Genomic DNA, 27,266 nt, shown 5'->3' with positions numbered 1-27,266 from the left:
CCCTTCTTCCACTTATCGGTGACTTCACTTGACAGACATCATTTCTCAAAACCGATCCACGCTGGCCTAGCAACTCCATCTCTCAAGTCCTCTCAGGACGTGCAGATGCCATGGCATCAGGTGCCATGGACTTCCACATACTCAGCTTCCTTAGACGGTCTCACACCACATCTTATCCTCCAGTGGCCTCGGCCTCTTCATTCTTCATTGCAGGGCTCCCAGCACTTGCCTTCCGCGACGTTGGCGGGTGTGGCAGGAGCTCAGTGACACACAAGGCTGCAACCACCTGCCCGTCTCCACAGCCTCTCGTCCCTGAAGTCTAAAAACCTCCAGATCCCAGCATCCACTCATGGTAGGAATAGTCCCGGCTACGTCCCGATGAGGCCAGCCACGTCATCCCCGTGCACATCCGTGAACAAAGAGGTGCAAACAAACACCTCTTTGCACTCCCCAGATTCTGGCCTTTGTTTAAAGGCATCTGAAACTACTGGCAGGTCTTCTCTACTCCGGCTGAAGCAGCCCAGCCCCCTCAGCCTTTCTCACACGTGACGTCCTCTGATGCCCTCTGCATCTTCAGAGCAGACACTCCTGCCAAAAGCTCCACTCCTCCCATGAACCAAAGAGCCTTCAGCTGGACACACTCTTCCGGGGGAGGGCTCTGGCAACCCCAAAACACAGCAGCGTTTCTCTGACGGGCGACAGTCCCCCTTCGCTCTCTGCCTGCCTCATCTACGGAAGCAGGGAAAACAAAACTACGGCCCCGCTCTAGCGCCAAACAAACGGCACCACAGACACACAGCAAACAACACAGGAGCAACAACAAAGCTCTCCCGGTCTTCCTACTCCTTCTTCATCCACCCTATTTTGAAATGTCTTCTTGCCCCGCCACCTCAGCTTCCGACACGGCACCTGGGCCACACCGGCGCAAGAACGCACTCGCCGCCTCCGAGGCTTACTCCCGCACACAGCCCCTCGCACACTGCCACCGCCCCGGGGCGTTCACCGCAGGAGGGAGATACCCAGCCCTCGCCCACTTGACATCACTGCACATCCCTTGCAACCGCAAAAGGAAAACAGCGGCTAAGATGAAAATAAAGGCAAGCCACAAAGTGAAAGGAAAAGCGACCACAGCCACCGGCAGGGCTTTGCAGGTGGAAAAAATGCTTAGGCACAAAGGAGGCTTCAGCTGCACAGCACAGGCCCGAAAGCTGGCCCTGCAGGTGACAGGGAATAACAACAACAGCCCTCCCCAACACACCTGACCCCAACACCTCGGACCTAGCGCTTTCTCAACCCCGTTCACCCACTACAGCCACTCTGCCCCGAGACCACAACCGCCACCACCATCCCCGACCACGGACACCCCAGCTAAACCCTGCCTGCCCCGAGACCACTACAGCCACCAGCCCAAACTAGAAACCACGGGCGGAAACCCCCAGCAATCGGAAAGCGAAGAAGGGAAAGCTGCCGCGATACAAAGCCGCACGCCCGGCGGCGTCCCAAGCACAGCCACCAGCACCAGCAGCAGCACCGAGCCTCGCCGGGCTCCTGCTCACCGCTGTCCGACAGCACCCACAGACCCACCATGGCTGCGCTCAAAGCCCCACAGACACGCCTGCCGCACGCCGCTCCGGTGCTCCCGCTCCTCCTCACCGCTCTCGCCACCGCCCTCGCCTGCCAACAGCTCTGGACACACGACGACACCTTCCCTGGCGACGCACTCCGCCTCCTCCAGGACATGGCTCCCAGCCACACACAGCCCTGCCACCTCCAGGAGCCGCCCTTCTTCCCCGACACCCTCCTCCGCGACAACCTCCACCCGCACCAAGCCGCCGACACCGCCCTACACATCCTCCAGCACCTCTTCCACACCCTCAGCACCAACAGCACCCGCCAGCACTGGCCCACCCAGGCTCGCAACGACCTCCTCAACAAACTCCAGCACCACATCCACCTCCTCGAGCACTGCCTCCCCGACAACGCCACGCTCTTCAAAGGACCACGCAACCTGCTGCTCACCATCAACAAGTACTTCAGGGACATCCACCTCTTCCTCCGTGCCCACAACCACAGCGCCTGCGCCTGGGACCACGTCCGCCTCGAAGCTCGCGCCTCTTTGCAGCACCTCCACAACCTCACACGCACCATGCGCCGCTAGCACAAACACCCGCACCCCAAACCCACCTCCAGCCTCACCCGCCCGCCCCCCCAACCTGGGACAACCGACATGCCTCTAACAACCGCACGGCGCCCGGAGCCTGCAACCACTGCGTCTCCATTGGTACAGCCTCTCCCCTTCATTAGGACTGAAGACCTTCTCCACCCAATTATTTATTTGTTCATTTATTTATTTATTCGCCTATTTATTTACTTATTCACGTATTTATTTTTCTACTTACTTGCTATTTTATGCCACGGAAAATAAAGACCTATGACAAAACAACTGCCACTGCCTCTTGTCTCACCAGCACACTGCAACCGCTCTTTGGGCCGGGGGAAAGCCTTCTCCATTCGACACCAACTCCAAGCCCCGCTCCAAACACTCCCTGCCCGCTCTTCTCACTGGCCGAGCAGCATCCTGTAGCAACCACTTGGGAAAAAACATTGCCAGCGTTTGGCCAACACCCCAGAATCACCACCCAAAAATAAAGAAGCGCTAAGGTTGGAAAGCACCGCTGCAGCTCATCCGCTTCACCCACACCGCGCTCCATCCATCCAAATGCGCGGCCCTGGCACTTAACAGACAAGGATGTCCTGCGGGACAGTGTCAAACACTTGCCACAAGTCCAGGCACACAAGGTCACTTACTCTTACACAGCGCTCTGCAGCCCTAACTGTATAGAACATCACCAAAAATGCCGGGAACGGCAAGCTTCCCACTTTCAAAAGCCATAGTCCCCATTTCCAGTCCCCTGTCTCATTTCCAGCGGCCTTAGCAGAGTTTCTCTTTCCCACAGAAGCTGCCTCATCACCTTGCCTAGGACGAAGCTCACGCTGACTGCTCTGCAGTTCCCACACTCTTCCACTATTCCCTTTGTAAAAACAGGGGGGCTGTTTCCCTTCTTCCACTTATCGGTGACTTCACTTGACAGACATCATTTCTCAAAACCGATCCACGCTGGCCTAGCAACTCCATCTCTCAAGTCCTCTCAGGACGTGCAGATGCCATGGCATCAGGTGCCATGGACTTCCACATACTCAGCTTCCTTAGACGGTCTCACACCACATCTTATCCTCCAGTGGCCTCGGCCTCTTCATTCTTCATTGCAGGGCTCCCAGCACTTGCCTTCCGCGACGTTGGCGGTGTGTGGCAGGAGCTCAGTGACACACAAGGCTGCAACCACCTGCCCGTCTCCACAGCCTCTCGTCCCTGAAGTCTAAAACCTCCAGATCCCAGCATCCACTCATGGTAGGAATAGTCCCGGCTACGTCCCGATGAGGCCAGCCACGTCATCCCCGTGCACATCCGTGAACAAAGAGGTGCAAACAAACACCTCTTTGCACTCCCCAGATTCTGGCCTTTGTTTAAAGGCATCTGAAACTACTGGCAGGTCTTCTCTACTCCGGCTGAAGCAGCCCAGCCCCCTCAGCCTTTCTCACACGTGACGTCCTCTGATGCCCTCTGCATCTTCAGAGCAGACACTCCTGCCAAAAGCTCCACTCCTCCCATGAACCAAAGAGCCTTCAGCTGGACACACTCTTCCGGGGGAGGGCTCTGGCAACCCCAAAACACAGCAGCGTTTCTCTGACGGGCGACAGTCCCCCTTCGCTCTCTGCCTGCCTCATCTACGGAAGCAGGGAAAACAAAACTACGGCCCCGCTCTAGCGCCAAACAAACGGCACCACAGACACACAGCAAACAACACAGGAGCAACAACAAAGCTCTCCCGGTCTTCCTACTCCTTCTTCATCCACCCTATTTTGAAATGTCTTCTTGCCCCGCCACCTCAGCTTCCGACACGGCACCTGGGCCACACCGGCGCAAGAACGCACTCGCCGCCTCCGAGGCTTACTCCCGCACACAGCCCCTCGCACACTGCCACCGCCCCGGGGCGTTCACCGCAGGAGGGAGATACCCAGCCCTCGCCCACTTGACATCACTGCACATCCCTTGCAACCGCAAAAGGAAAACAGCGGCTAAGATGAAAATAAAGGCAAGCCACAAAGTGAAAGGAAAAGCGACCACAGCCACCGGCAGGGCTTTGCAGGTGGAAAAAATGCTTAGGCACAAAGGAGGCTTCAGCTGCACAGCACAGGCCCGAAAGCTGGCCCTGCAGGTGACAGGGAATAACAACAACAGCCCTCCCCAACACACCTGACCCCAACACCTCGGACCTAGCGCTTTCTCAACCCCGTTCACCCACTACAGCCACTCTGCCCCGAGACCACAACCGCCACCACCATCCCCGACCACGGACACCCCAGCTAAACCCTGCCTGCCCCGAGACCACTACAGCCACCAGCCCAAACTAGAAACCACGGGCGGAAACCCCCAGCAATCGGAAAGCGAAGAAGGGAAAGCTGCCGCGATACAAAGCCGCACGCCCGGCGGCGTCCCAAGCACAGCCACCAGCACCAGCAGCAGCACCGAGCCTCGCCGGGCTCCTGCTCACCGCTGTCCGACAGCACCCACAGACCCACCATGGCTGCGCTCAAAGCCCCACAGACACGCCTGCCGCACGCCGCTCCGGTGCTCTCCCGCTCCTCCTCACCGCTCTCGCCACCGCCCTCGCCTGCCAACAGCTCTGGACACACGACGACACCTTCCCTGGCGACGCACTCCGCCTCCTCCAGGACATGGCTCCCAGCCACACACAGCCCTGCCACCTCCAGGAGCCGCCCTTCTTCCCCGACACCCTCCTCCGCGACAACCTCCACCCGCACCAAGCCGCCGACACCGCCCTACACATCCTCCAGCACCTCTTCCACACCCTCAGCACCAACAGCACCCGCCAGCACTGGCCCACCCAGGCTCGCAACGACCTCCTCAACAAACTCCAGCACCACATCCACCTCCTCGAGCACTGCCTCCCCGACAACGCCACGCTCTTCAAAGGACCACGCAACCTGCTGCTCACCATCAACAAGTACTTCAGGGACATCCACCTCTTCCTCCGTGCCCACAACCACAGCGCCTGCGCCTGGGACCACGTCCGCCTCGAAGCTCGCGCCTCTTTGCAGCACCTCCACAACCTCACACGCACCATGCGCCGCTAGCACAAACACCCGCACCCCAAACCCACCTCCAGCCTCACCCCCCCCCCCCCCCCAACCTGGGACAACCGACATGCCTCTAACAACCGCACGGCGCCCGGAGCCTGCAACCACTGCGTCTCCATTGGTACAGCCTCTCCCCTTCATTAGGACTGAAGACCTTCTCCACCCAATTATTTATTTGTTCATTTATTTATTTATTCGCCTATTTATTTACTTATTCACGTATTTATTTTTCTACTTACTTGCTATTTTATGCCACGGAAAATAAAGACCTATGACAAAACAACTGCCACTGCCTCTTGTCTCACCAGCACACTGCAACCGCTCTTTGGGCCGGGGGAAAGCCTTCTCCATTCGACACCAACTCCAAGCCCCGCTCCAAACACTCCCTGCCCGCTCTTCTCACTGGCCGAGCAGCATCCTGTAGCAACCACTTGGGAAAAAACATTGCCAGCGTTTGGCCAACACCCCAGAATCACCACCCAAAAATAAAGAAGCGCTAAGGTTGGAAAGCACCGCTGCAGCTCATCCGCTTCACCCACACCGCGCTCCATCCATCCAAATGCGCGGCCCTGGCACTTAACAGACAAGGATGTCCTGCGGGACAGTGTCAAACACTTGCCACAAGTCCAGGCACACAAGGTCACTTACTCTTACACAGCGCTCTGCAGCCCTAACTGTATAGAACATCACCAAAAATGCCCGGGAACGGCAAGCTTCCCACTTTCAAAAGCCATAGTCCCCATTTCCAGTCCCCTGTCTCATTTCCAGCGGCCTTAGCAGAGTTTCTCTTTCCCACAGAAGCTGCCTCATCACCTTGCCTAGGACGAAGCTCACGCTGACTGCTCTGCAGTTCCCACACTCTTCCACTATTCCCTTTGTAAAAACAGGGGGGCTGTTTCCCTTCTTCCACTTATCGGTGACTTCACTTGACAGACATCATTTCTCAAAACCGATCCACGCTGGCCTAGCAACTCCATCTCTCAAGTCCTCTCAGGACGTGCAGATGCCATGGCATCAGGTGCCATGGACTTCCACATACTCAGCTTCCTTAGACGGTCTCACACCACATCTTATCCTCCAGTGGCCTCGGCCTCTTCATTCTTCATTGCAGGGCTCCCAGCACTTGCCTTCCGCGACGTTGGCGGTGTGTGGCAGGAGCTCAGTGACACACAAGGCTGCAACCACCTGCCCGTCTCCACAGCCTCTCGTCCCTGAAGTCTAAAACCTCCAGATCCCAGCATCCACTCATGGTAGGAATAGTCCCGGCTACGTCCCGATGAGGCCAGCCACGTCATCCCCGTGCACATCCGTGAACAAAGAGGTGCAAACAAACACCTCTTTGCACTCCCCAGATTCTGGCCTTTGTTTAAAGGCATCTGAAACTACTGGCAGGTCTTCTCTACTCCGGCTGAAGCAGCCCAGCCCCCTCAGCCTTTCTCACACGTGACGTCCTCTGATGCCCTCTGCATCTTCAGAGCAGACACTCCTGCCAAAAGCTCCACTCCTCCCATGAACCAAAGAGCCTTCAGCTGGACACACTCTTCCGGGGGAGGGCTCTGGCAACCCCAAAACACAGCAGCGTTTCTCTGACGGGCGACAGTCCCCCTTCGCTCTCTGCCTGCCTCATCTACGGAAGCAGGGAAAACAAAACTACGGCCCCGCTCTAGCGCCAAACAAACGGCACCACAGACACACAGCAAACAACACAGGAGCAACAACAAAGCTCTCCCGGTCTTCCTACTCCTTCTTCATCCACCCTATTTTGAAATGTCTTCTTGCCCCGCCACCTCAGCTTCCGACACGGCACCTGGGCCACACCGGCGCAAGAACGCACTCGCCGCCTCCGAGGCTTACTCCCGCACACAGCCCCTCGCACACTGCCACCGCCCCGGGGCGTTCACCGCAGGAGGGAGATACCCAGCCCTCGCCCACTTGACATCACTGCACATCCCTTGCAACCGCAAAAGGAAAACAGCGGCTAAGATGAAAATAAAGGCAAGCCACAAAGTGAAAGGAAAAGCGACCACAGCCACCGGCAGGGCTTTGCAGGTGGAAAAAATGCTTAGGCACAAAGGAGGCTTCAGCTGCACAGCACAGGCCCGAAAGCTGGCCCTGCAGGTGACAGGGAATAACAACAACAGCCCTCCCCAACACACCTGACCCCAACACCTCGGACCTAGCGCTTTCTCAACCCCGTTCACCCACTACAGCCACTCTGCCCCGAGACCACAACCGCCACCACCATCCCCGACCACGGACACCCCAGCTAAACCCTGCCTGCCCCGAGACCACTACAGCCACCAGCCCAAACTAGAAACCACGGGCGGAAACCCCCAGCAATCGGAAAGCGAAGAAGGGAAAGCTGCCGCGATACAAAGCCGCACGCCCGGCGGCGTCCCAAGCACAGCCACCAGCACCAGCAGCAGCACCGAGCCTCGCCGGGCTCCTGCTCACCGCTGTCCGACAGCACCCACAGACCCACCATGGCTGCGCTCAAAGCCCCACAGACACGCCTGCCGCACGCCGCTCCGGTGCTCCCGCTCCTCCTCACCGCTCTCGCCACCGCCCTCGCCTGCCAACAGCTCTGGACACACGACGACACCTTCCCTGGCGACGCACTCCGCCTCCTCCAGGACATGGCTCCCAGCCACACACAGCCCTGCCACCTCCAGGAGCCGCCCTTCTTCCCCGACACCCTCCTCCGCGACAACCTCCACCCGCACCAAGCCGCCGACACCGCCCTACACATCCTCCAGCACCTCTTCCACACCCTCAGCACCAACAGCACCCGCCAGCACTGGCCCACCCAGGCTCGCAACGACCTCCTCAACAAACTCCAGCACCACATCCACCTCCTCGAGCACTGCCTCCCCGACAACGCCACGCTCTTCAAAGGACCACGCAACCTGCTGCTCACCATCAACAAGTACTTCAGGGACATCCACCTCTTCCTCCGTGCCCACAACCACAGCGCCTGCGCCTGGGACCACGTCCGCCTCGAAGCTCGCGCCTCTTTGCAGCACCTCCACAACCTCACACGCACCATGCGCCGCTAGCACAAACACCCGCACCCCAAACCCACCTCCAGCCTCACCCGCCCGCCCCCCCAACCTGGGACAACCGACATGCCTCTAACAACCGCACGGCGCCCGGAGCCTGCAACCACTGCGTCTCCATTGGTACAGCCTCTCCCCTTCATTAGGACTGAAGACCTTCTCCACCCAATTATTTATTTGTTCATTTATTTATTTATTCGCCTATTTATTTACTTATTCACGTATTTATTTTTCTACTTACTTGCTATTTTATGCCACGGAAAATAAAGACCTATGACAAAACAACTGCCACTGCCTCTTGTCTCACCAGCACACTGCAACCGCTCTTTGGGCCGGGGGAAAGCCTTCTCCATTCGACACCAACTCCAAGCCCCGCTCCAAACACTCCCTGCCCGCTCTTCTCACTGGCCGAGCAGCATCCTGTAGCAACCACTTGGGAAAAAACATTGCCAGCGTTTGGCCAACACCCCAGAATCACCACCCAAAAATAAAGAAGCGCTAAGGTTGGAAAGCACCGCTGCAGCTCATCCGCTTCACCCACACCGCGCTCCATCCATCCAAATGCGCGGCCCTGGCACTTAACAGACAAGGATGTCCTGCGGGACAGTGTCAAACACTTGCCACAAGTCCAGGCACACAAGGTCACTTACTCTTACACAGCGCTCTGCAGCCCTAACTGTATAGAACATCACCAAAAATGCCGGGAACGGCAAGCTTCCCACTTTCAAAAGCCATAGTCCCCATTTCCAGTCCCCTGTCTCATTTCCAGCGGCCTTAGCAGAGTTTCTCTTTCCCACAGAAGCTGCCTCATCACCTTGCCTAGGACGAAGCTCACGCTGACTGCTCTGCAGTTCCCACACTCTTCCACTATTCCCTTTGTAAAAACAGGGGGGCTGTTTCCCTTCTTCCACTTATCGGTGACTTCACTTGACAGACATCATTTCTCAAAACCGATCCACGCTGGCCTAGCAACTCCATCTCTCAAGTCCTCTCAGGACGTGCAGATGCCATGGCATCAGGTGCCATGGACTTCCACATACTCAGCTTCCTTAGACGGTCTCACACCACATCTTATCCTCCAGTGGCCTCGGCCTCTTCATTCTTCATTGCAGGGCTCCCAGCACTTGCCTTCCGCGACGTTGGCGGTGTGGCAGGAGCTCAGTGACACACAAGGCTGCAACCACCTGCCCGTCTCCACAGCCTCTCGTCCCTGAAGTCTAAAACCTCCAGATCCCAGCATCCACTCATGGTAGGAATAGTCCCGGCTACGTCCCGATGAGGCCAGCCACGTCATCCCCGTGCACATCCGTGAACAAAGAGGTGCAAACAAACACCTCTTTGCACTCCCCAGATTCTGGCCTTTGTTTAAAGGCATCTGAAACTACTGGCAGGTCTTCTCTACTCCGGCTGAAGCAGCCCAGCCCCCTCAGCCTTTCTCACACGTGACGTCCTCTGATGCCCTCTGCATCTTCAGAGCAGACACTCCTGCCAAAAGCTCCACTCCTCCCATGAACCAAAGAGCCTTCAGCTGGACACACTCTTCCGGGGGAGGGCTCTGGCAACCCCAAAACACAGCAGCGTTTCTCTGACGGGCGACAGTCCCCCTTCGCTCTCTGCCTGCCTCATCTACGGAAGCAGGGAAAACAAAACTACGGCCCCGCTCTAGCGCCAAACAAACGGCACCACAGACACACAGCAAACAACACAGGAGCAACAACAAAGCTCTCCCGGTCTTCCTACTCCTTCTTCATCCACCCTATTTTGAAATGTCTTCTTGCCCCGCCACCTCAGCTTCCGACACGGCACCTGGGCCACACCGGCGCAAGAACGCACTCGCCGCCTCCGAGGCTTACTCCCGCACACAGCCCCTCGCACACTGCCACCGCCCCGGGGCGTTCACCGCAGGAGGGAGATACCCAGCCCTCGCCCACTTGACATCACTGCACATCCCTTGCAACCGCAAAAGGAAAACAGCGGCTAAGATGAAAATAAAGGCAAGCCACAAAGTGAAAGGAAAAGCGACCACAGCCACCGGCAGGGCTTTGCAGGTGGAAAAAATGCTTAGGCACAAAGGAGGCTTCAGCTGCACAGCACAGGCCCGAAAGCTGGCCCTGCAGGTGACAGGGAATAACAACAACAGCCCTCCCCAACACACCTGACCCCAACACCTCGGACCTAGCGCTTTCTCAACCCCGTTCACCCACTACAGCCACTCTGCCCCGAGACCACAACCGCCACCACCATCCCCGACCACGGACACCCCAGCTAAACCCTGCCTGCCCCGAGACCACTACAGCCACCAGCCCAAACTAGAAACCACGGGCGGAAACCCCCAGCAATCGGAAAGCGAAGAAGGGAAAGCTGCCGCGATACAAAGCCGCACGCCCGGCGGCGTCCCAAGCACAGCCACCAGCACCAGCAGCAGCACCGAGCCTCGCCGGGCTCCTGCTCACCGCTGTCCGACAGCACCCACAGACCCACCATGGCTGCGCTCAAAGCCCCACAGACACGCCTGCCGCACGCCGCTCCGGTGCTCCCGCTCCTCCTCACCGCTCTCGCCACCGCCCTCGCCTGCCAACAGCTCTGGACACACGACGACACCTTCCCTGGCGACGCACACTCCGCCTCCTCCAGGACATGGCTCCCAGCCACACACAGCCCTGCCACCTCCAGGAGCCGCCCTTCTTCCCCGACACCCCTCCTCTCCCGCGACAACCTCCACCCGCACCAAGCCGCCGACACCGCCCTACACATCCTCCAGCACCTCTTCCACACCCTCAGCACCAACAGCACCCGCCAGCACTGGCCCACCCAGGCTCGCAACGACCTCCTCAACAAACTCCAGCACCACATCCACCTCCTCGAGCACTGCCTCCCCGACAACGCCACGCTCTTCAAAGGACCACGCAACCTGCTGCTCACCATCAACAAGTACTTCAGGGACATCCACCTCTTCCTCCGTGCCCACAACCACAGCGCCTGCGCCTGGGACCACGTCCGCCTCGAAGCTCGCGCCTCTTTGCAGCACCTCCACAACCTCACACGCACCATGCGCCGCTAGCACAAACACCCGCACCCCAAACTCACCTCCAGCCTCACCCGCCCGCCCCCCCAACCTGGGACAACCGACATGCCTCTAACAACCGCACGGCGCCCGGAGCCTGCAACCACTGCGTCTCCATTGGTACAGCCTCTCCCCTTCATTAGGACTGAAGACCTTCTCCACCCAATTATTTATTTGTTCATTTATTTATTTATTCGCCTATTTATTTACTTATTCACATATTTATTTTTCTACTTACTTGCTATTTTATGCCACGGAAAATAAAGACCTATGACAAAACAACTGCCTCTGCATCTATACTTACTAGCACTGCAACCAGTCTATAGCCCAGGGTATAGCCACCTTCTGTCAACATGTACTCCAAGCCCTTCTCCAAATAGGGCTTTGCAGATGCCCTGCTCACTCTTCTCACTACACCTGTCAAAGGAGGATCTGGCATCACCCTCTTTGGTGACAATTTCCTAGGTGTTGTGTATCATCACCTCAATGAAGAGTCTTTGTCCCTTTTCTTTTTACTAGTTTCCCACTCCCTTCCCAGTTTTTGTCCTCATTACTCAGGACACACAGACCTGTTGGAAAAGGTCCACTAGAGGGCCACACACAGAATCAGAGTGTCAGAGCACTTCTGCTTTGAAGACAGAAGACAGAGCTGGGCTTCTTCAGCCTGGACAAGACAAGGCTTTACGCACATCTTATTGCAGCCTTTTCAACATTTCAAGGTACCTTACAAAAAAGAAGCAAACCGAATTCTGAACAGCATCTGCAGTGACACATAATGGACTACAGGGAGTATCTCTAACCCAAAGAGAGTAGGTTTATATCAGGCATTAGGTAGAAATTTTTTACTATGAGGACTGTGAGGCACTGGAAGAAGTCTTAGAGGTACCTAGATTTCCACATTCTTGAAAGTATTCAAGGCCAGACTGGATGGGCCTTTGTGCACTGTGGTTCAGGAGAAGATTTCCCTTCCCATAGCAGAGGCGCTTCTTCCAATATAAAGCATTTTAGGACTCATGTTGAAGTTTTGGAGGACTGTGGAACCAAAATGGGAGCAGGGAAGAGTGTGAGGAGGAAGGAGCAGAAGTGTGATGGCACACAAGGCTGTCCCACTCCCCATCCTCCTATGCCAACTGGGAGATGAAGGCAGAGACAATCATGAGTGAAACTAAGTCCAGGAAAACATGAGAGGTGAAGGGAAGATATTCTGTAGATTTGGTTTTATTATCTACTTACTATTTGCCCTGATTTTATTGCTAATGAGTTAGACTAATTTCCCTAAGTCAAATCTCTTTTGCCCATGACCGTAACCAGCGAGTAATTTCTCCCTGTACTTATCATACTCCACATGCCTTTCAGGATTTATTTTCTCCCTTGACCAGATGACAGGGGGAGTGATAGGGCAGCTTGGTGGCCACCAGGCATCTAGTTAGTGTTAACACATTACAGTACGTGTCTCCTGCCCCTGCAACTTCAAATATTTTGCATCTTGTTGCCACAAAAATAATTCCATACATTTAAGTTGACAGTTCTTTAAGTATCACAACTTTCTTTGGTAAGAGTCTTTATTCATGTGCTCAACTTCGGGGTTTTTTTAATTCAGGGTCTGCAGTCTGACAGAGCTTTGTCTGAGTCATCCCTATCCTCACCTTTAAACTATCTGACTCTGGCTGCTCTAGGCTCTACATGGAATATTTGGTACTTATTTGGGACTTACATTTGGGACACATTACCTATGGCATTCATCCAATCTTCCCAGACCACTGCTCACTGCTCCTTTCTGCCTCTACAGATATACTGCATCACTCTAGTATGTAACTGTTCTCAGTTACCTATTACTACCAAACCTTTTCTCCAAGTTCCTTACCCTACACTTCTGACAGGAAAATTCTTTATCATTTTGCAATCTAGATTGAGGCCCTTTTTGAATCCATCTGTGAGCTCAGCCTGTCCCATATGCTATCGGCATTCTGGATCCAGATAAGATAAAAAACTTTGCACACTCTCCCTCCTGCAACTCACCTGCATTTGTTGCCATGATAAATATGCAAATATCAACACCTATGAGCACCTCCAAAACCTGTCAGATACATCTACTGGCTACCAACTTGTGTACTTGCTGTTCAACCTTATTTCTTGGTAAAAGAAAACACTTAGACTTCAACTAGATTAGACAAAATGTAATTATGTTGCTACAAAAATTAGGCATTTCTCCACTCAGGATCATAGAGCACACTTGTGTCGTTTTAGAGATTTTTCAGCTGGACACATGCATGATGAAACAGTTGCTCTCTATCCATTTACACAATCCTTGTGTAAATTTAAGAAAGAAATACAGAACATAAGGAAAAGCTCTTAACCGCTGTTAAATGAACCAATTTATGTGGCACAAATGGTCAACAGTGAAGACAACTTGTTTAAAATTGAAGTCATTTACTTACCATTGGCAGTCTGGATTGAAGCATCTGGAGATCATCATAACCATAAATCTGCTTAAAGACAGATAAAAATACAACATCATTATAACACTTTTTTCTGATGGTGATCAGTTTGGGGCTTTGAACTGAGTTTGACTTAAGCCCAGTCTGTGTTAAAGGTCTACAGCCGTATGTCGCTTTGCGCTATCATGGGGCACTGTAGCACTTCAAGGAGAGTAGAACTGAAGTTAAAAAGGCTTGTCACTCTGATGTTGTTTCCCGGTGACAATGTCCTCTGAGGAGAGTTTGACTGTCCCATCTTCAATACAGTTTTCACAGACACATCATTCCTGAACTCATGAAAAATCTACCCGGCATTCAGATTTAAGAGCAAGAACAACAGCCCTCTTTGCTGTAATCATTGCTTCAAAGAGCATTAAGATTAAAGAGTTGATGATTTGACCACAACACAACCTCCTGGGTATCTCCTCACATTCAGTTTGACAGAGAAAAATTACTGATAAAAAACAAATAGCCCAAAATACGTTGATGCTGGTCAGACATCAAAAAGCTATGTGTAGTCTTTCGAACCATGACAGACAGGACATGTGACACATACCAGTCACTGCTATATTAAATCCATTCCAGTACCACAAACCTAAAGAAACCAGAATTTATTCGAAGGGCCTAAAACCTGTTAACACTGAAAACCATAGCCACACCCATATTTAGCTTCAACAGCAGCCAGATCTGGTCTGTACCAAAAGCTCTGCAGTTTACAATCAACAGTAAGCCTCTACTGAACATATTTAAGATATTGTTTAGCATATGGAACAAGAATTCCAGGTGTAACATGTGCCACCAGAAATGCCTTGGCATAGACAGTAGCAGGTCTGGAGGGCCCACTTGCGCCAAGGGCTAAGAAATCAAAGACAGAAACAATGAAACTGCTTACTGGGTAGGCAGGCAGAAGTCCTCCAGGTCCCACAATATACTGGTTATGCAACAAGGGTGGTACACCTTGGGGCAGGTTTGGGGGAGCTTTGCCTGTAGAATCAAAATACAGACACTTTAACAAGCCTTTAGAGAAGAAGAGGCTTCAGCATTGAGACAAGATAGCTCACAAGTTGTGGCAGCTGCACCATCTTAGATTATAAAGAGGAGACTTTGTGCCATTCGATGAATATGCTCAAAACAGCCTGAAGAGTTTAACCATGCCTCAAGGGAGGGAAAGCACAGGCGACTTAAGCCTGAAAACAGTCCTACCAGAGAACAGTCTGATTTTGTCATTTACTTTGTCCAAGAGGATTACAAGAACTACAGAAATTTCTCTTTTGCTCAGTCCTTTCCTGAAGGCAAATTTAGATATCATTCTTAATCTGAGAGAGCAAATTCTCTTCTTTCATTTCATGCTCTGTCAACACATTCCCTTTATCACCAGTAATAGACTGGAAAGCACTAAATGCTTGCAGCATGCTTTCTGTGGGTGACTTCCTACAGCTAGGAATAGGAAAGAGAAGACTTAAACCATTTCAGCTGCCTTCACGAAGCAGAACAGGACAAGAACAATGCACTTTGGTCAGCCCTAAGACACTTCCTTTACAAGCTATAGAGATGAGAAATACTTCCGTAACTAAGCCTGATCCTTAATAATATATCACCCACTTCTCTCTACAAGATTTTCTTTTAGCATTTCAGGATCATCAGAGAAGAAACAGAATTTAGCATCACTTCCACTTCAGTGCAAGAAACCTCCCAGCCCTCTTTCTCCATGGACCCTCCTTCTGAAGTGCTATTTGCTGTGCAATGACCCAGACATTTTCCCTTCCTGTAGAAGTGGCAGTACAGGATGTGACACATGATAATGAGGACACTGCAGTATATTCTGATACTGCCAAATGAATTCAAGTCACAGAAAAGCCTGAAACTAAAGTTTATGTGAACTCACAGTCAAGAGCTGATCATAACCTGGAATACAAGCTGGGTGAATTTTCTAGTCCAAAACTTCCCAAGTCAGAACTGCTCTGTGTATTTATAAAGCTCTTTCAGGATGGAATGTGCTATATGAATGCCACATAACACCCTAACAAATATTTCAAAGAAGTAAAACCAGGCGACTTTATTTCATAAGCCAGCAAATACAGCATGCTGGAAATGTCAGTGAAGGGTGTGGACTTCTTAGCGTTGTTATGGTGGGTGAGATGCTCAACTGACAGCCCTGCTGACTGAAATCCTCTGTCTATCCACGTGATCAGTCAATATTGCCAACCTGAAGACACTAAGGGAGCTGCCCGTGTGGTAGCAGCTGGTATAGACACACTGGTAACACTCAGGCCAAGGCTGTTTGTAGTGTTCATACTGCTTGCCATGCTGACAACCGAGGAGGTGGTGCTAGTGGCTGAGGTTGAAGCAGTTGAAAAGGTTGTTGAGGGCTGGAGCGAAGTTGTGTTCTCAATACTAGTGTGCTAGAAAAGGAGACAAAAAGAATGAGGATCACAGAGCAAATAAACCACAGTGGAAGAAGCTGGGAAAAAGGGAAAATAAAAAAAAAAACCAACAACAAAAACTTTAACAGCAGCACATGCAGAAGATATGCATTATCTATGTACCAAGAAAGCAACTAAGTTACATGCTTGTGATGTTTTTGTGATTTAAAGAAAATTATTGTATGAGAGCTAAACTCAAATTTCTATACCATCACAAAATTATAATACAGTAACTCAAACATAACATATATCATTCCCTCACCTGCATTTTGTCAGCTAACCTCTCCAGTGCTCTCCAGACTGCTAACAGTCCACATTTTGGAGACATTTCCGACTGCCACTTTCAAGTCTGTTTTTTGTTTTGTTTTTTTAATTTAATAAATTAATTGAAGCAACTTTTTTTTTATTTCATCCCCCCCTAGGTGGCACAACTTCCCTCACAGATCTGTGACTGGCAAGTCTCTGTAATAGCTATTCCTGATCCAGTACAAATCACAAGTGGTAATCACTTTTCCCCCACTAGAGGGCTGACATTCTTTCTTCCCTGAGCTAAGGCTCTTGTTTTGGTTCTTGGGGTAGTGAGACACATCCAGCTTTAAGATACACTCCTAATTATGAGATAAATTGACTATGCCAAGCACTTGTTTTAATACTAACAGGGCTTACCACATGTGATGTGCTTGAAGACAACACTGAGGCAGGAGAGAGGCTGCTCTGATGACTGGAAAGGGAGCTAGAAGGAAATTGCAAAGAATTAATAAGATTATTTTTTCCTTTTTAACAAAAACAGATATGCAGTAAGACATTAGTTGAAGAATAAAAATTCTAGGTGTGTGTGCACACCTTGAGTAACAGAATAGTTAAAGAAAAAAATACATGTAAGTGTGTGTGTATACACACACAGGCATGTATATGTGTGTGTATGAATACAGACACCTCTACAGGCACTTTTCCCCTTAATTAGTAACCTACCTATTTTAATGAAAAAAATTAAGTGTGGAGTCATTATTACTAACAAGAAACATCTAAAACACCATTCATTTTATTTTATTTATGTATTTATGTATTTTTCAATTTACTGTATCTTTAGAAAAAACTATAGCTGCTTCAGAAATCAAATAGCAATGACTCCATGACATATGAAGTCCAAAATAAAAACAAGACTCACACCCGCAGAAGCCCTGTTACTCATTCTTTCTCTGCTGCTGCTTATCGTGGTGGACAGGTTTTAAGTGAGGCAATGCTTTGGTTTGACCCACTGTGGTGTTTCTCACATTTTGAGCTGCATAACATTAACTCAACCAATTAGAACTGCAGAGTATTTGCCCCATAATTCATCCAGAGATCTTCAAATGTTTCTCTGAAAGGTGACTGAAACTGGCACTTAAACATTTGAACTGACAAGTTATACCTTATATTCAAGGTCAAGAATGTAAACTACTGTGTATAGTATGCAATAAACTGAAACAAAACTGAACAAAGGTAATCAAAATTAAGTTATAAAACACATGTACAGTTTGGTACTCAAAAAACCTCCTCCTTACTAAATAAGAATCAGGAGAGATCCTAACAACAAAATTAGTTTAGTGCTCTCTCTGGAAACAGCCACAAGAAAACACAGCAGTTTTCATACCAAAAGTGACAGCTACATTATGTGACCTAATTTAAGGGCAAACATTTCTGGTAGCTCTTCAAGGCGTGGGCCCAGAATAAACTTTTGCAGTTCCATAGATTAACTTCCAAAACTGTCCCCCTTCTTCAGGAATCACAACAGTATCACTTTAGGCAACAAGGGAAAACACACGAGTTTTATACCACTCGCTTGCCCACTCTTCCCAGCTCTTTTGATAAGCCTTAATTCACCATCTGACCTATGGTAGAGACACACACCACAGTCATCAGCTCTACCAAGTCAGACAAATTTCAAATTCAGGCGTCCTGATGAGGGATGAAATTTTGTATCTGTCAGCATGAACCCCCACCTGAAATTTCCATCCATTTATACAGCTTTTCAACAAATCAATGTGGGGAAATGTGACCAATGTAAAGAGAACAGTTCTTGTTTGACATATTTACTATTTTATTCAACAAAAACGTACTAGAGTGTTAAACGAAAACAAACTATGTCCTAGCTGTGAAACAGGAAAAAGACCCCCAATATCCCAAATCAGTTTCTTGTATTAACAAATACAGTACAAAGGTGAGTATAAAAAAATATAACTCAATCAATACACTTTCAGGATGTCACTTTGATACTTTTTTCAGGTTTACCTAAAAACAGAGGCCAGACAAAATTAAGAGAATAAGAAGTGGTTATATTTATTGAAGGGCCTTCAAGTACATTAAGAGCAGATGAAGCCTCCCCAGAAGCTACACCCAAAAATGGATGGCCAGTCATGAGTTTCCACACCTTCATAAGTGGAATATCCAAATATCCATTTGCATATTGGGGGTTCATCTTCCAGTTACAGCTTCAGGTAATGAAGTAATTTACCCCAGATTTACTCCCCCCCAACTCACTTTGATTTACATTTCTCAGGGGCTGAGACAATGAAGGGAGCTTGATTCCCAGGCCTAGAGAGGAATGAGAATTGTGTCTTCACATTCTAAAATGTGAAGACAGAAGCTAACACTCTATAGGGAGTTTAGAATTATACACTAAAGAATTACAGGATTACAAATACATGAAAAATATAAAAGCTAAAATCCTAAGGAATCAACCTGACTGAGGACGTAATAGGCATTCAGAAAAAGAGAGAGACAGTGCAAATGAGCTGAACTGTGCTAGATACACTTCCAGGAACATCAGTCTAATATTCTGAAGTATCTGAAGGAAATATCTTAGAAAAAGAAAGCACACACAGTTTTCCTGTGAAATTATTACTGGGTTTTAATTCTAACAAACAAATATAAATGAGACTACACTATTTCAAATTTGCCATGTAGTAAACTGTTAAAAAAATTATTTCAAACATATGACACTGAACAAAACCAGCAGGCACAAAATAGGGAAAAATAAAATGGGGGAATCAATTTAGCTGATTTAGCTAGCATGATTGAAGCAAACCTCTTGAAATGCAAAGCTGTGTATGTATCATGAAAGCATGAGGGCAGCAGATGCTCTGCCATTAGGAGGCAGCCCAGAGCTCATACTTTGCAACCAGAAACATTCTGTTCTCTTCTGAATCTCTCTCCTAATTCTGGTTCATATCAGAAAAGGGACACTTGGTCCCTGACAGCCCCATATTGGAACCACCCTTACACCTGTCCTATCCCTAAAACTGACCCCCTCAGTTTATCACAACTCTACTGTACCTGCTCAGCTGGGAGAGTGAGCTGCTGGCCAGATCACTGGACTGAGGCAAGCTGGGTAACGCTGCCACATGCTGTGATGCTGAAGGCAGAAGAGAGGCCGTGGTGGATGCCACACTAGGCAGAGAACCAGCTGAAGGTAGTGAAGGAGAAGGCTCTGTCTTAGGTGCTGCAACTGAAGAAGTAGCTGCAACAAGTTAAAAAGAGGCACTCAAATGAAAATTCCAGCATGCTTTACATCTCAGCCCAGATGGCAGGAACACAGTAGCACTCTCCCCTTGGTCTGCAAAAATCTGACCATTAAGAACTGGTAACCACATCAAGCAATTTGGCTATGAAGGAAAATTCAAACACAACAGAACTACCATTTTTTTCCCTTTAAGCTCTCTACTTATAATAAATTTACAGTTATCACTGCTACACACATAGTAAACTACTATCTTCAGCACATCACCTGCAACTATCTGGATTACTAATTTAGGCTTTCAAGTAATTTTAAAATTCCTTGCTTTTGGTTCAGCATACACAAGTCATTCCTGCCTTTTCAAGGCACTGTACAAATCTAGTTTCACCTACAGCTCTGTTTCTTCATTCCATCCCACACAGCACCTTTGGTGATCTGACTGAGATTGCTGGAGTACAGGGGTAGATAACAACTTATCATTTTGGTATATTCAGTCAAAAGTCTATTGCAGTAGAATGAAAAAAGCTACAATGAAACACCAGAACTGAGCACAGCATTAAGCATTTTTTATGGCTAAGGAGCTGTCAAATATTGACTCACTTTACTCAGATAATAAAAAGTGTTAGGTTTTATCTTACACTTTCTAGGCTTCACATATTAAAACTTGTTTATAGAATCACTATACTGTAATAAGATGCATAAAAACTCTACTGCCCAACATGATTCCCAGCTGTTTCACTTATTTCTTCTCCTACAAAAATAACAAAGAATTAGAGACACACACCAATAAAACTTGGAAAATAGTTGAGCCCTACCTTCTGCTGGGCCATGTTCCCACACTACAACAGGGACCACTACCCAGTGGATCATCACTAACTCGTAAGATATGTGAAGACACTTTTAGACTGGTCACTAAACAAAAATCAAATACACACTTGGAAGTTATGTATTAGAGTTTATTCACTTTGATTTCCTACTTAAATGACTAAAGTCAGGTTGTTGGTTTGCAATGCAAACAGCAATCAAGAGGTCCTAGCTTTGGTAATAAGTATGACCTCTTAGAGAAGAAAATCCAAGTGACAAACATGGTTACGAAGGCAGCAACTATATCACCTAATAACTCCTGGTGAAACTCATATAAAAAAGGAGTAAATAGCATTTAAAACTCTTGACATAAGAGCAGGATTCTCATCTTGAAGTAAAAGTAGATGTCCTCAACTGGGACAAAAATCACCATCTTAAGATCCCCTACAAGATGCCTGAATGCAATGTGCAAGACAAAGAAGACCAGGAGACAAGTAGGATGGTCAGAAGTAAAACACATCAGCTGTACTTAGAATTAAGGATTTAGAAAGCTCAAGACGTGGGTATTAAAGAAAAACAGCAAAGAAGAGAGATTAACAACTAACATCATAGCACATACAGAAGGGAAAATGTACTTACAAAAGTTAAGACAAATTCAAAATAATTTGGATGAATAAAATAGACTCAATGGAAGAAGAAAACAGAAATGCTCTCAAAGGAGAACTGGCATAGGAAAAGAGACTAATAAATCTATTACAGAATACAAAAGTATTAGGAATTCTCAGATCTTTATTTTCTGTAGAAAAAAAGGTTCTACAGTGAATTTTATAAATTGTTTATTAATTCTGTAAAAGTTTTCATGGTGAAAAGCTGTCTTAGTATAGGTCCATCTTTTACATAGTAACTCTTGGAGCGCATACACTCCTGCTCCTTTAAATTCAACTTTTCACTGTCCCACTAATGGCCTACCTGAAGAGATGTTTAAGAGGAGAGGAGGTTAGACCTAAAATTGAGGTGTTGGAAGATATTAAGATATTAATTCACCCCACTGTCCCTGAAAACTTCCACAGAGCAGAACAAAGATCAGAAAAGTGAATACTATAATTATTTTAACTCCCAAGTAGAGAGCTGCAGCCCTGCTACAGGTCCATGCAACATTGGAAACAGACCAAGATGAAGTAACTAACACATATACCAGAGTTAATACTGGGGTATTGTTTGCAAGGTATCAAGAAACTCAGAAGAAGGAACATGTCCCTCACCTTTATTCCCCACAGGCTTCTAAGAGGGCAGAGACAGAACTGTATCTAGTGAGAGGTGCACTCAAAGAATGTGATTTTGTTTCATTACAGCTAAATACTATTTGCAGCTTCCCAACTCACAACTCAAAGAACTGCTAAAAAATTTCATATTTATTTTTAATTTTGCATTTTTGTTTTATATTAAATAATTTTTGGCAGGTAAATTCAAAAGGAGAACCAGCATCAAAGCAGCTTCCCTAATTCTAAGGCTGTTTAGGTTTGTAGATTTAATAGACCTGCTGTCATATTTCAATTGTAGTCAAGAAGCAAGCAGCATTTTATGCAAACACAAAGTCAAATGGTCAGCCATAAATTAGCCATGAAGAACAATATAAAATCTTGAACCCAATGTCACTGCTACGCTTGTGTGCACAGAAAGAAGCAAAGAATGAACAGAAAGTCCTGTGCTCAACCAAGCTTTGAAAACTTACTGTCAAGTGTTGCCTGTGTCCTAACACCACTGTGCCCATTCTGTAAACAAAGAAGAAATTAATTAAAAAATCATCTTAGAGGTATATTAAATGCTGAGACTGAATCACACATCGAACATGCTTCATGCAAATTCTATATTCATACTAAATTGAACAACAAGGCAGAAAATTAAATTTTTACTGCCTATAAAAAAACTACATCATAAAGTTGTCTCAAGTGCAAGGTGTCCTGAATATAGAGAAACCCATATATTTCCCATAATACACCCATCAGCAGCAGACCTTCCCATGTACTGTATATAACATAAACTTCAGGTTCACATCAATATGAAAGAAGGAATTGCATTAACATATAGGAAATGGTTGTGCTTTTGATCTAATGTAACTCACAATTTTAACTATCCAAGTTACACAGAGACGCCAATTTTTTTCCATTGAAAGATAAGACTTGAGAAGCACCAGATGTTTTTTGGATAACGCTGGAGTACAGAAGTGGATAGTCTATGCTTGATCCTCACCAGTACATACGAGCTAGTGCAGAAGACAAGTGTGACTGAGCCAACACGTAACAAAGGCCAGAAGTAAATAAACTTACAAACTCTCACAAGTTCCTAAAACATTTAATAAACTCAGTTTTTTTACAACAAACCTACATTCCATCTACAAAGAGAGCAGGTGTGTCTGAATTGCCAAAGAGATTTCTTGTCCTATATTAGACCTCTCCTTATGCTTATTAAAATAACACATGAAACTAATTCGCACTAGTGTTTAAATACAACAGAAAAGTAATGCTGAAGGGGCCAAAAAAATTTGGGACCCATTTGCTAGGTGCCATATAAATTAATTATATTATTAATAAATAATATACCTTTGTATAGAAACTGTCAAGTTATGGCAAAATACCATAACTAATATTTACATACAGAGACAGTTCCTTAGCTTCAGGGAAGGAAATTCAAGTAGAATTTTTAAGTATTTTTAAAGTATTTTTTTTATTTTTTAAAGTATTTTTAAGTATTTCTAAAAAAGGTCAAACAACAATTTAATAAGTCAAAACCCATAAAAGCAGAGGCTCTTATATCCCAAATACAGTGTTACCAAAAATGACTACACATCAGGAAAAGCAAAAACAAGTAAGAGGGTGGGCTTGGCAATCAAAATACCACTTGGCTTGCTTAAAGGATTAATGTATCAGGGGAATACAAACCTAACACTGGTAAGAATATTCCCCCTTTTCACGGTCCTGTTTCTGTAACGAACTCACCGTAACTGCAACAGGGGCTGGTTCAGACGGAGCCATGGAGCTTTGGTACGCTATCCTGCTATGCACAGAAGTCTGGTCATAGGAGGAAGTTGTTATGGGGCTAGTGCTCTGGGATGAGCAGGTCAGACTGGAAGAGCTGATGACAGAGGTTGTGTAGGTGGAGTCCTGTACTGTATTGGATTTTGGCAAAGAGGTATTCAAAGGATCACTGGAAAAAAGAATTATTTATCATCTGGTAAGTATTTCAAATATCTTAATGAAAACATCAGCTCCTATATAGCTATCTAGAACTACCTTAAACACACAGAAAAATCGACACTATATATATATTAGAAAATCTAAGCACGCAAAATAAAATTCTAATATTGCTTTGGTCCTCACTAATCACTGCTTCAAAACATCAGCTGCACTAAGCACCATTCACCTTCCTCATTCCAGCCCAACCAAGACACAAATTAACACACAAGCACTTTTCATTTTATTTCTACCTTTTCCAAGGGTAAATTAATGATCATAATCTTTCTTTTTTAAACAAGCTGAATTGCTCAAGTCTGGTATTTGATGAATATCTTTTTACAATAGAATTCTAAAGTTACAGAATGAATTATGCAAAGAGCTGAAAATTACTTTAAAATATGCAGGAATGTTTTATTTTCCAAATAGTTTAAATATCATGTATAAACTAAAAGTTATGTGAAAGTTCACTTTTATTAATATTTCTGAATTAACTTCAGGAAGCTTTTTAATGATGCTGATTTTTCAATGAGTAAGGAATTAAAAATGGTTTACTGGTACACTGGCATTTATCATTGGCTGTTTTAGCATTTCAGTAAGAGCTTTTACATACAAAAAGCCTAGCTTCTTTTCTCATTTTCTCACCCTGTAAGAGCATCAGATCTGTAATCTGGTGCCCATCTACTAACACACATATATGGTACAAAGGTCAGCTCTACTGGACCAAATGGAGAAAACATGGGAAGTGAAGAGGAAACCCCCAAAACCCTTGAAAATCAGGGCAATTTAACATGAGAAATTCTATAAAGGACAGCTTATTAAAAGGTTATATATATTCATGTAATCTCCAGCTTTGCATCTATCCATCCAGGGAGATTTTGATTATCATTAGAGAAGAAATTTATCATTTAAGATACAGTCCACAGAAAACAAGTCATCATATTTTCCCCTCTCATTACATTGTAACCCTGTCTTGATGTTTTTGGCACAAACTTGAGCCCCTTCAGGAACACCTGAGAATGCAGGAGGTCAACTCACACATACTTCACAGATTTTGAATATAAGCTATTGTTGGTCGCCTGGCTGGTATTCTCACTGCTTGAAGTTGATCCAAACTCTGGGAGTGTAGGCTCTGATCCAAACTCAAGAGCTCCAAACTGAACATTTAACCCTGTCATGTCTGCTGATCCAGGCATCTCCACAGCAGAGGCAGGAATCTTAAAGGAAGAAAAAAAAAATAAATCGTAATTCCTTTGCATGCATCTGCAACATGAAATTAATCACTGATTCTGCTCTCATCTGGAGCTGAAGGAGTAAACCATACTATTCCACAATAATGAAGTATAATCTGTGTACATCCCTCCCCACTCCACCAATATTCATATTGTGGCTACTAAGTCAACCTGAAAACCACTCAGCAACAGCCATTTTCCATACAGAGCAACCAGCCACGTACTTGTAAAATGTATCACCACAATATTATGGAGTATATATTATATTATAGTAATATTATAGTAACTATCCAGCTTAGTATTTTGTGCTTCATAAATAAGAAATACACCAAGGTCTTTGGTCTCCTTCTCCATAGCAATTTATATAAAACATGTAGCAAATCAAATAACAGAATCATTTAGGTTGAACAAGAACATTAAGATCAAGTCCAACTGTTAAAGACAGCACTACCAAACCATGTCTCTAAGCACCATGTCTTCACATCTTTTAAACAGTTACAGGGATGGTAACTTCATCACTTACGTGGGCAGCCTGGTCCTCATGATGACATTTTTCCTAATATCCAATCTAAACCTTCCCTAGTGCAACTTCAGGCTGTTCCCTCTTGTCTTGTCACTTGTTACCTGGGAGAAGAGACCTATCTCCACCATTCTAGAGAGTGAGCAGGCTTTCCCTGAGCCCCCTTTTCTCCAGGCTGAGCCCCTGTAAATCCCTCAGCTGGTCCTCAGACCTGTGCTCCAGACCATCCCCAGCTCTGTTCCCTTCTCTGGACATGCTCCAGCCCTTCAACATCTTCCTTGTGTGAGGGATGCAGAACTGGACCCAGGATTCAAGGCGCAGCCTCACCAGTGCCCAGTACAGGGGGACAATCCTGCCCTGCTCCTGCTGGCTATGCCACTGCTGACACAAGTTTTGACAAGCCACCACTCAACTACCCACCTTGGATGCTGGAGTTATCCTCCTTTTTGGTGGTTTTATCTGTTTCTGCTGGGTTTGATGAACAGTCACTGCCTGGTTATCCATAGAGATAGTGGGGAGCTGTAGTATTTTGCTAACAGCTGTGGAGGTGTCTACTGGTGATGGCTCTTGTAGTTTTATCTGGGAGGAGGATGACTCCAGCCCAGGAGGAGGAACAGGAACCACCTGCATTTGCTGTTGTCGCTGTGTCAGCTGGCTCAGAACTGGAGATGGCTCAGGCTGGGACTTAAAGTCTGGTCAGTGATGGGAAAAAGAAATACCAAAATTAAAGCATTGAACTCTGCTCTTCAAGCTCCATTCTTTATGCAAGCATCTGGCTGATGCTTATTAGTTAAGATTCTACAGCATTTGCAAGTCTTTTCAGACATCAGAGGGGTTTCACATGGATCATTACCACTCTAACACTAATAAAGACATCAGTTGATACATCTTCTACTTGAAATAAACAGCTGTGGCCAAGCATTATTTAGTTTTTTCCAAAAATATGAAAATCTATCTACACAGTCACAATATTATCACACACAAGTCCTCAAAAACAGTTATGGGCTATTTTAATCAAACACTTGAAGTTTCACTGCAAATAACTGTTGTAATCTGTTATATATTTATAAACTGTTATACCACTGATATAACATGATTACTTCCAAAGGGTAAAGAGTTGGTGCAATTTAGAGGTATTATGATTTAGGATTCCCTTCCCCTGCAAAGAAGATTTAAAAAACCACAGAAAGTCTTCTACTATCTCATAACAGCCGAGAGTCAAAATTATGCCAGACATGAACAGGTTTTCTCCCCGAGTCTTCCCTTTCAGATGCTGAAAGCCATGAAGTGACCTAAAGCACTGGTCAACAACCACAGAGACTTCCAGCATTTCCAGTGTGAAGGGGATTTTATTCAATAGGTGAAGTCCATTAGAATGCATTCAAATGTACTTAATTTTTTTCTTAGAATTTCTGCATGTCAAATATAGTAGTTGCTACCAATGGCTCCTTATTTACACATAGACATATACATACATATAAAAGACACGACAGCTATCCTCTTCACAGTGAGAATACTGTAGGAAAAACTCTGCAGAAAATAAGTTTCTGCCATTCTCAATGTTGTTGCTAATTTTACTCAATACATGAAAAATTCATACAATTATAAATATACAAACCAAGTAACTTCAATCATTTACAGCACACTATGGAAAGAACACTAAGGCATGATGTGAATTATGAAGAAATTATATAGTACTCATTCAAAAATCATGTAATGATTAGAAGAAAAAATATGGGAAAAA

General features: G+C 46.8%; 4 protein-coding genes and 1 pseudogene across 11 annotated transcripts in view; 4 read left to right on the top strand and 1 right to left on the bottom strand.

Annotated features, from left to right (window-relative positions):
- UBAP2 (ubiquitin associated protein 2) overlaps window positions 1–27,266 on the bottom strand; it is a 129,732-nt gene that overhangs the window by 44,228 nt on the left and 58,238 nt on the right. For 5 of the 8 annotated variants that reach the window (XM_088053955.1, XM_088053954.1, XM_088053959.1 and 2 more), the window contains 9 exons: window positions 25,943–26,214; window positions 24,809–24,987; window positions 23,537–23,744; window positions 22,273–22,312; window positions 19,556–19,739; window positions 16,907–16,973; window positions 16,024–16,219; window positions 14,710–14,801; window positions 13,779–13,829 (listed from right to left, as the gene is read on the bottom strand). In XM_088053955.1, coding sequence (XP_087910081.1) covers window positions 13,779–13,829; window positions 14,710–14,801; window positions 16,024–16,219; window positions 16,907–16,973; window positions 19,556–19,739; window positions 22,273–22,312; window positions 23,537–23,744; window positions 24,809–24,987; window positions 25,943–26,214 — 1,289 coding nt within the window. The remainder of the gene's footprint in view (window positions 1–13,778; window positions 13,830–14,709; window positions 14,802–16,023; window positions 16,220–16,906; window positions 16,974–19,555; window positions 19,740–22,272; window positions 22,313–23,536; window positions 23,745–24,808; window positions 24,988–25,942; window positions 26,215–27,266) is intronic. The other 3 variants (XM_014259135.2, XM_005530389.3, XM_014259136.2) reach the window with 3 other exon arrangements.
- LOC106628561 (interferon-like) lies at window positions 1,270–2,174 on the top strand. Its single transcript, XM_088054250.1, has one exon. It carries the CDS (start codon window positions 1,586–1,588, stop codon window positions 2,156–2,158), a length of 573 nt encoding a protein of 190 aa, XP_087910376.1. The 5' UTR covers window positions 1,270–1,585; the 3' UTR covers window positions 2,159–2,174.
- Window positions 4,628–5,233, top strand: LOC106628562 (interferon-like). The gene is given in 2 exon segments (XM_088054265.1): window positions 4,628–4,699; window positions 4,702–5,233. Coding segments are annotated over 2 exon segments (573 nt in total). The 5' UTR covers window positions 4,628–4,642; the 3' UTR covers window positions 5,218–5,233.
- On the top strand, window positions 7,388–8,292 carry LOC106628563 (interferon-like). Its single transcript, XM_088054235.1, has one exon. The coding sequence runs from the start codon at window positions 7,704–7,706 to the stop codon at window positions 8,274–8,276; it is 573 nt and encodes a 190-aa protein (XP_087910361.1). The 5' UTR covers window positions 7,388–7,703; the 3' UTR covers window positions 8,277–8,292.
- On the top strand, window positions 10,602–11,342 carry LOC102110728 (interferon-like; annotated as a pseudogene).

The sequence above is a fragment of the Pseudopodoces humilis genome, chromosome 4, assembly GCF_049639895.1.
Source record: "Pseudopodoces humilis isolate 2021_Gansu_Grassland_sample_001 chromosome 4, ASM4963989v1, whole genome shotgun sequence".
Taxonomy (NCBI): domain Eukaryota; kingdom Metazoa; phylum Chordata; class Aves; order Passeriformes; family Paridae; genus Pseudopodoces; species Pseudopodoces humilis.
This window is presented reverse-complemented; position numbering and strand designations above follow the sequence as displayed.

Excerpts from the sequence above, each read along its gene's own strand:
- LOC106628561 (XM_088054250.1), top strand. The coding sequence starts at position 1,586 with ATGGCTGCGCTCAAAGCCCCACAGACACGCCTGCCGCACGCCGCTCCG.
- LOC106628563 (XM_088054235.1), top strand. The coding sequence starts at position 7,704 with ATGGCTGCGCTCAAAGCCCCACAGACACGCCTGCCGCACGCCGCTCCG.